Here is a 9,577-nt window from a genome sequence, read left to right on the forward strand (position 1 = left end):
TTGATATAATGGAACTTTTTATGTTGGATGATGGAAAGAACTGCGACAAATTAAAACACAAAGCAACACCTGGATGTGGAGAGAGTGCATCTCTTCCCCATAGCACGGCGTTTCGGGCCCTCGAAACTCACGATCACAATCATCTGATAAGGCGTGATTTCGGGGCCCTGCTACGAACTCACATGAAGGTCGACATGGCGTACCGGTGAGCTCGATCATGCCGCATATTAGTGTACTCAGCAGATAACATCACACTTGTAAACAAAGCAGATGTGATGTTATCTGGTGAGTGCGCTAATATACGGCATGATCGAGCTCACCGATACGCCATGTCGACCTTCACGTGAGTTCGTAGCAGGGCCTCGAAATCAGGCCTTATCAGATGATTGTGCTCGTGAGTTTCGAAGGCCCGAAACGCCGAGCTATGCTCTTCCCAGGTTAGGTATTGATATCGAAGAGTGGGTCCATGTATAATGTGCATCCGGCGTGACTGAGATTAGGTTAGGCCAGGTGATTACGTATTGCACAAGTCGAGGAGTGGGTCCATGTAGAATGTGCGTTCGGCTTGGGAGAGGTCAGGTTAGGTCGGGTGAATACGTATTCCATGTGTCGAGAGGGCTGACGTAGACTGTGCATCCGGCGTGACTGAGGTTAGGTCAGGTCAGGTGAATACGTATTCCGTGTCGCGAGAGGGCTGACGTAGACTGTGCATCCGGCGTGACTGAGGTTAGGTCAGGTCAGGTGAATACGTATTCCGTGTGGCGAGAGGGCTGACGTAGACTGTGCATCCGGCGTGACTGAGGTTAGGTTAGGTCAGGTGAATACGTATTCCATGTGTCGAGAGGGCTGACGTAGACTGTGCATCGGGCGTGACTGACCTAGCGTGAAGAGGTTCATTCTTCGCACTCGTTTCGAAAGTTCGTGTTTCAAAACGGCCACTCATGTGTCGTCTGCTATGTTGTTTCGTACATTTTTAGCCTTTTTGTCTGCCAAACTTTTGTGTTGTTTGCAATACGTTCATTAATTACGTTCGTAATACCCAAAAAAAGGCTGCAAAATACATACGGATTCCGTTTCGCATTTCTATCAATTTCTGTGTTCATTGTTGGTGGCGCTGAAGTAGTGGGATGGTAGTAGAATATAGATAGCCGGATTGCTCCGTTTTGAAAAAGTCATTTTCTTAAAACACATTTTAAAACGTGCATATTTTTAACATACTTTAGCACGTAAATTCGCAGACTGTCTTAAAGTAGCTGAGAAGACAGCGCATTTTTGGCTTTTCTTGTTTATTCTGTTCGAAGAGGCAGCTGCATCGTTGCTAAAGTATATCCGGAGTTAGCGCTCCAGATGGAGGAGCCAGCATGGCATCATCCAGCCCGACAAATTCTACAACTACGACACTCCGACTTCCGTCGTTTCGGATCAAAATCCGAAGACTTGGTTGTGGAAAGCATTCCGGGACACCCCTCTGAAACCCGGCTTGGCCTGATATCAGAAGACTAGACAAGGAAGCTTAGTTTACAGGGTTGTGGGCGAGTCACGTGAGGAGGAAAATATTTGGGCAGGGAGAGGAGGGCATTTCTGAGGCGAACAATTCCATACTCGCAGCGCGACCTGATAACAACACCCGATAATACGCCCGGGAACTTATGCGCAAGTGAAAGAATAAGACGTGGTATAGATGGTATGACTGTGGGAACGAGCATGAGATTTTCCAGATTTTGGGAGATTGCCGGATGAAATTTGCAGCTTGTCACCTGTGATTGCCTTCTGGACAACAAATTGACCAAATGCGAGTTCTAAGGTTGCAGCAATGAAAACAGCTACGGTCCGTAGACGATATAAAGACTATGTAATTACATGATGATATCGTCAATATCAAGTTGATATCAAGATTTATTACGAGCAAAAATAGAGAAAATTGATAATTTTGCGCCAGTGAGTGCGACTTGGGCGATGATTTGAGCACATGTCTGAAGTATAGTTTGGGCTGGTTGATGTAAATCGACAAGCTACCAAAGAACAAACACGGAACAACAACAGAGTACCTTGTGTGTGGTATTGTCGCCTGTTTGTTCTTTGGTCGCTCGAAAATGAACGATTTGACCAAACGCTGCTTCGCAAGCTGCAGCAGAGGAAACAGGTATGGCCGCGTACCCATAGAGCTATTAAACGTTGATATACAGACAACGTAATAAATGATGACATCTTCGATATCACGCATATGTCAACAGTTACCACGAAATAAAATGGAATATACGGACAATCTGGTGCCTGTGAGTGCAACCTGTGCGATGATTTGATCATCGCGACTTCGTTTGTGCAGAAATATTGGTGCAGAACTAAATACATTCAGAATCGAGGGCGTGTATATTCAAAATCCCTAGTGGCTAGGAATACAGATGGTGACCGACACACGAGGCGATGAAGAACACTGAGTGAATTTTATTTTAGTGTATTTAAATAGTGTTGACCCCTACTTGTGGGTATAGTCACAGCTGGATAGGTCACAGGGCAATTTACAACAACACAAGAACAAACAATTACAACAGGTGCTGCAGTTCCTAGCTTAAAGCCCCACGTCGGATTTTGTCTTCCGGAGGTGCGGAAAATGTGATTGGCTGAAGTGTGGGAAGGAAAATCAGTGAAGAAACCAAAATAACTTTAGCTTTTTTAGGCGGGTCCATTTTGAAACGCGTTCGCAGTGTGTTATCGCTATCTCTGAACTACACGGCACATCTGCCGCCCGCTGTAACAGAACACGGACTCAACGCAAACGGAGGAGCGGACAGTGACAGTGGACCGACCGTTTCGGGACGATCCCCCACGCTCGCTCCTCACTGTAACGCCGTGTATTGTATATACGTGTATCGAGTTTCAGTTCTCTCCCTCTTTGTACAGTCTTTTCTCTTTGTAAATAAAGACAGTTCTAACCCAGACCCCAACTGGTAAAGACGCTTCTTGCTTCTGTGCTTCGCGCCAATTAACGAGGCTGCGAGTTTTGCAACACATTTCTGGTGCCGAAACCCGGGATATATTTCTCCGGACCTCAACGAGCAATCTTGCAGTTATGGAACGAGCAAAGCAGAAGCGTGCATCGAGAAGACGTCAGGTGACGAAACTCATCGGCGAAGCATCTACGGTTATCGCTAACGAATCGCCGGATCGGATGTTACTTGAGAGTCTTCTAGAACGACTGCGGGTCAGCAACGAAGAGCTCAAACAACTAAATAACGAGTTCGAACAGTACCTAAAGGACGATGACATCGAATCCGAACTGGATACAGCGCTGGAATACGAAGACAACGCAGTGAGTTCCATGGCTAACTTACGAACCAAGATATCCGCACTTGTTGTTACACCAGTCGCAACAACGTCTGCTCAAGTGAGTGGGTCGTCGCCACAAGTCAACGAGAAATCAAACTCCAATGGCATCCGACTTCCCAAGTTGCAACTGGTGAGGTTCCGCGGCGAGCTGTCAATGTGGGGAACCTTCTGGGAGCAGTTTAAAGGAGCAATCCATGATAACACCTCACTTTCCAAAGCAGAAAAATTCTATTACCTACGGTCCTTGCTGGATGGACCTGCAGCTACCGCAATTTCTGGTCTCCAAGCAACGGAGGAGTGTTATACAGATGCCATCGAGGTGCTGACAGAACGTTTTGGTGACAAAAAACGCATCGAAAGGGAACATTTGTCAAGGCTTCGGACACTCCCGGACATCAAATCATCACGTGATGTGTACGGGCTTCGCAGGCTGTACGACCATGTTCAAACGCATGTCCGAGGATTGAAGGCGCTGGGTGTAGCAAGCGAAAGCTACGCATCGATGATGTGTGAGATCCTTCTCTCGAGCTTGCCTACAGACCTGGCACTGGACTATCAACGCCTAAAGAAGAGACTTCTTTTGTATGACGCAAGGGGTAGTTCAGACAGCACGGAGACATCCTCGGAACCTGAAGGAAACACATCCGGTGAGCTAAAAAATATCCTCAACTTCATCAGAATCGAAATCGAGAGCATGGAAGGTGTCAGCATGACAGATAAAAGGCAGGACTGTAATTACGGACGCAGTAAAGACGCTCACAAAGCTCGTCCACCATCATCGCATGTTCTCTACAACGCCACTGGGAAAAGAACAGAAGCATGTATCTTCTGCAAATCCGGAACTCACATGACAATGAAGTGTAACAGTGCAATGCCGTTAGAAGAACGCAGAGGGAAGTTAGCAAAGGAACAGCGATGCTTCAGGTGCACAAAAACCGGCCACCGATCACGCGAATGTCGTTCCGGAATTGTTTGTGCTAACTGCAACGGGAGACATGCGACTTCCCTATGCGATCCAAACTGGACAAGATCACACCAGAAAGAATGATTCCCCGAATGTCAAACAAGATGCCACCGAAGCTAAAGTGCTATCTGCGAACATGGCCGCACCTGCAAGCGAAACCCAAATTATGCTTCGAACGTTTAGGGCATTTGCCGTCAACGAAGACAGCTCTGTCTACTTCCGCTTAGTTATCGATGGCGGCAGTCAAAGAACATTTATTCGTGAGGATCTTGCCAAATTGCTCAAGCTAGATGTTATTGATACAATAACCCTACGTGTAAATACGTTTGCAAACGCCAAACCTGCGAATGGCAACAGGTATAATGTGGTCAGAGTGCGCGTGAAGAGTCAGCACACTCCAACCGAAGTAACGCTTGACGCCATCGTGATACCGTTTATATGCAATGATCTCACCCAAACACCGGTGGAGAGCGAGTTTGTAAAAGAGGTCCACCACGACGGAGGTTTCCTAGCTGATGTGATTTTGCAATCACCATGTCCAACGATCCACGGTGTGAGCTTTCTCCTCGGATCCGACCAAATGTGGAAGCTTCTTACCGGCCAAGTGCGGAAATCGCAGACGAACGACCGCTTGGCAGCCATCGAAACTGCACTTGGATGGACGTTCCAAGGTCCAGTATGCACAAGAGCTTCCGTGGAGCAAAACGCAAACCTGGCTGTTTGTGTTCTGAGAGTGGACACAACAGAAACGTGCCTAACAAAATTTTGGGATCTGGAAGCTATCGGCATTACGGACGATCCTAAATCTCCAAACGAAAGTGAGGCGGAAGTAATGCGACGTTTCACTGTTGGCCTCAGACGCAACGAAGAACGGTACATTGTGTCACTGCCATGGAAGGAACATCACGAAAAGCTTCCCGACAACCACGAGGTAGCCGCTACAAGATTAAAGAATTTAACCAAGAAACTGATCAGAGAAGGCAACATGGACGAGTATGATTTGGCCATACGCAACTACATAACGGACGGACACGCAGAAAAGGTTCCCGATGTTGCAACAAACGAAGCACAACCGGTGTACTACATGCCCCATCGCGCTGTCGTGCGAGAGAATGCCACATCAACAAGGCTACGAATAGTGTTTGACGCCTCATCGCACGCACCTGGGAAAGCTTCACTTAACGACCATCTTGAAAAGGGACCAAAACTGAACTGTGATTTGCTGCCAGTCCTTCTCCGTTTCCGAACGTATCGAGTTGCTATTACCGCTGACGTACGCAAAGCATTTCTACAAATTGAAGTACAGCAAGAGGACAGAAATGCACTACGCTTCCTGTGGTTCACCGAGAAACCGGAGAACGAGAAACCACTGCCCCAAATTGAGGAATGGAGGATGACACGCGTTCCCTTTGGAACAACGGCGAGTCCGTTTCTGCTCAGTGCTACACTAAGACAACACCTCAACACAGCCAGTGACTGTGACAAGAGCATTGCAGAGACATTGGCAACGTCATTCTACGTCGATGACCTCCTGACGGGGGCAGACAGTGATTCCGAGGCACTTCACATCTACGAGACTGCGACAAAACTTCTCGGAACAGCAGGAATGAAACTACAAAAATGGGCCTCAAATTCGGCAGCATTGGATCATAAATTCAACAGGTACAACGACGACGAGACAGAGAACAACAAACTGCTCAACAACAACGAGATCACAAAGGTCCTTGGCCTCGCTTGGAATAAAAGCGACGATAACTTCAAATTCACGGGATGCAACCTGCTTGAGGTTGTCGCATCTTCTGCGAACACAAAGCGCGCCGTCCTACAGGCATCTGCTCGACTCTTCGACCCATTGGGAATATTGTCACCTTACACTATCCGAAACAAGATTTTGTTTCAAAAGCTGTGGGAAGATAAGCTGCCGTGGGACTCGCCACTACCACAGGCAATCGCTGAAGAATGGAACAGCTGGTGCAGTGAGCTGCTACAGCTCAAGCATGTATCTGTCGACCGCTACGCAATGCGTGGAATTGAGGGCCAACCAAGGCGGCTACAGCTACACACGTTCACCGACGCCAGTCCCCTCGCTTACGGAGCATGCATATATCTACGTGCAGAAGACTACTTCGGCAACGTCAGTGTATCCTTACTTGTCGCCAAAGCCCGAGTAGCCCCAATCAAGAAATTGTCACTACCGAGGTTGGAGCTAATGGCGGCACTCGTCGGAGCACGCTTCGCGAAGTTTACGTCAGATGCCTTAACGAATCTAAAACCGGAAACATGGTTTTGGTGCGATTCTACTATAACGCTGGCCTGGATCAACAGTTCACCGATCAAATGGAAGCCTTTTGTCTGCAACAGGGTGCAGGAGATACAGTCTCTCACGGATACCAAGAAATGGTCACATTGCCCTGGCACACAGAATCCCGCCGACTTGCTAACTCGCGGGACAACGGTCAACAACATATCTCACAGTGATCTATGGCACAAGGGTCCGGAATGGCTAGCGTCGACGCAGCTCCAATGTTCGCCTGACACTCATCAAGCGGACGACGAGGCGTCACATGCGATTTATGAAACAGGAGAGGAGGAGCGATGTATCACCAAATCAGTGGCTGTGCACCTAGTTCCTGAGAAGGCGCCACCTCTTCTGGAAATCGAACGAATCAGCTGGCTACAAAGGCTCCTCCGTATCACCGCATGGATTCGAAGATTTACATGGAACTGCCGCAACGCAGCCAGCGACAGGAAACAAGGCCCTTTGGACACATCTGAGGTACACGAGGCCGAGGAGTACTGGATAAAACAAGCACAGCATGATGCGTATTTTGTAGAGATTGATCAACTCCGTGAAAATAAGAAACCGTCAAACCAGTCCAAAACCCACATACTTCGATTGCGACTGGACACGAAGGGTTTCCTGCGACTCGAAGGAAGGCTGCACTTTGCGTCAGAGGCAGAAGGTACAAAACATCCTATTCTGCTTCCAAAAGAACATCCTTTGACGAAGCTAATTGTTCGAGCTGCTCATCATAGAGTGCTTCACGGAGGTGTGCAGGACACGCTAACTGAAATCAGTGAGACATTTTGGGTACCGCAGGTACGGCAACTGGCTCGCAAGATCATTGGTCGCTGCACGGTGTGTGCAAAAGCGAAACTGAAAGCGGCACAAGCACCCACCGCACCGCTTCCCGAAGAGCGTATTCAACGAAGTGAGCCTTTTGAGATCGTCGGTGTCGACTTTGCTGGACCTCTCTTGCTCAAAACAAAAGACGGTGTCGAAAAGGCGTACATAGCACTGTTTACATGTGCTGTCACCCGCGCTATACACCTGGAACTTGTACCCAACGTCACAACGAAGTCTTTTCTGATGTCATTCCGAAGATTCATATCCCGAAGAGGCATGCCAACCACCATCTACTCTGACAACGCCAAGACATTCCAGAGAGGTTCCAAAGAAGTGAGAGCAATGTGGAAGGCTATGAGAGCTTCAGAAGTTTACGATTTCTGCTCGACTCAAAAAATCCACTGGAAATTTATCGTGGAACGAGCCCCTTGGTGGGGCGGCTGGTGGGAACGCATGGTAGGTGGGAACGCATGGTAAAATGCGTAAAAATATGTTTGCGAAAAGTCCTTGGACGTCAGTCGTTAAATTTTGAAGAAATGTCGACTGTTCTGACTGAGGTGGAGGGAGTAATAAACTCTCGCCCATTAACGTTCGTTCCGTCAAGTCCGGATGAGCCTCAGACACTATCTCCTGCGCATTTCCTCATTGGGAGAAGAATCACCGCGCTACCGAAGTCACCACTGGAGACAACGCCACATTCGTCCCGCACCGATCTAACGAGAAGATGGAAACATCGTCAGCGACTCGTTGATATGTTTTGGGATCGCTGGCGGAAAGAATATCTTCTGCAACTTCGGTCGGCTCACCAGGGTTCAGCAACAACAAATATTTTACGAGAGAATGACTTGGTTATTGTGCACGACGACAGATCGCCACGCCACCTGTGGAAGATCGCACGAATATTGCAAACACATGTTGGAAGGGATGGTCATATTCGTTCGTGTACCCTGCGTTTGCCAAGTGGAACCCTGTTGCGCCGCGCAGTACAACATGTGTATCCATTGGAATGCAGGAGTTCTTAACTTCAACACCCCATTTTGCCGGCCGGGAGGATGTAACAGAACACGGACTCAACGCGAACGGAGGAGCGGACAGTGACAGTGGACAATTTATGGCCGACTGTTTCGGGACGATCCCCCCACGCTCGCTCCTCACTGTAACGCCGTGTATTGTACCTACGTGTATCGAGTTTCAGTTCTCTCCCTCTTTGTACAGTCTTTTCTCTTTGTAAATAAAGACAGTTCTAACCCAGACCCCAACTGGTAAAGACGCTTCTTGCTTCTGTGCTTCGCGCCAATTAACGAGGCTGCGAGTTTTGCAACACCCGCCGCCTGGAAAGGAAACATTTCCGTGACGTGATCCAGCGGCTGAAAGTATTTTTACTGAGTCCACATTCGTCCCTCACAGCTACGATTGTAGTGTGCATCGGATGCATCGTGCGGGGCTTGTTGTATTCAGTAGTATACTTATGCGTGGAAAATGTAAGGTGCTCCAAAACTAAATTGCATACCAACCAGCGAGTTTAGATGACCCCGAAACAAAACAACGAAAACGCGGTTTGATAATGCAACCCCTTCGTTCAATCGCAGCCTACCTTTCAACTTGAGCACCAATCTTTATTATAGATTTCCAATAACCATTTGCATGGATCCATGGGATAAAGACTGACACGGGGTAGAGTGTAGGGTAGTAGAGAGTGGAACAGGGTAGATATACGAAGAACTTGGAGCTGTAAGGACAAGGGACATAAAGAACACACGTACACGGGACCGGCTGCTCCACTAGCCGCCGGTCCCGTGTACGTGTCTTGTTCATGTCCCTTGTCCTTACAGCTCCAAGTTCTTCGTATAGCTATGTACCAACAGGCCCACTCAGCCATTCCAATCAACAGGGTAGATTATCGCCTGTGGCTACTAGACACCCCAACCATCGTCAAAATAAAGTTGTTCTTAAGTAGATTTGGGGTAACGATAAACAAGTGCTACGCACTCTCGAATACATTATTTATTTCTCGATGAAGATGAAGCAATGCTTACATCGCTGTTTTCAGGGGGTTTCACGCACGCGGGCCGCATGTGGATCGCAGTCAGCTATTCTGTGGCCCGAGGGCTCTTGACGACTAAACAGAATAAAGCTGCACACCGCCAAATAATTAAGAA

At 48.1% G+C, this 9,577-nt stretch overlaps 2 protein-coding genes across 2 annotated transcripts; both read left to right on the plus strand.

Moving 5' to 3' along the window:
- Positions 1-3,070: 3,070 nt before the first annotated feature.
- LOC135384529 (uncharacterized) lies at positions 3,071-4,375 on the plus strand. Its single transcript, XM_064613727.1, has one exon. The coding sequence runs from the start codon at positions 3,071-3,073 to the stop codon at positions 4,373-4,375; it is 1,305 nt and encodes a 434-aa protein (XP_064469797.1).
- Positions 4,376-4,427: 52 nt separating this feature from the next.
- On the plus strand, positions 4,428-7,895 carry LOC135384530 (uncharacterized). The gene has a single exon (XM_064613728.1). It carries the CDS (start codon positions 4,428-4,430, stop codon positions 7,893-7,895), a length of 3,468 nt encoding a protein of 1,155 aa, XP_064469798.1.
- The last annotated feature ends 1,682 nt before the right edge of the window (positions 7,896-9,577 follow it).

The sequence above is a fragment of the Ornithodoros turicata genome, chromosome 2, assembly GCF_037126465.1.
Source record: "Ornithodoros turicata isolate Travis chromosome 2, ASM3712646v1, whole genome shotgun sequence".
Lineage (NCBI taxonomy): Eukaryota > Metazoa > Arthropoda > Arachnida > Ixodida > Argasidae > Ornithodoros > Ornithodoros turicata.

Excerpts from the sequence above, each read along its gene's own strand:
- LOC135384529 (XM_064613727.1), top strand. The coding sequence starts at position 3,071 with ATGGAACGAGCAAAGCAGAAGCGTGCATCGAGAAGACGTCAGGTGACG.
- LOC135384530 (XM_064613728.1), top strand. The coding sequence starts at position 4,428 with ATGGCCGCACCTGCAAGCGAAACCCAAATTATGCTTCGAACGTTTAGG.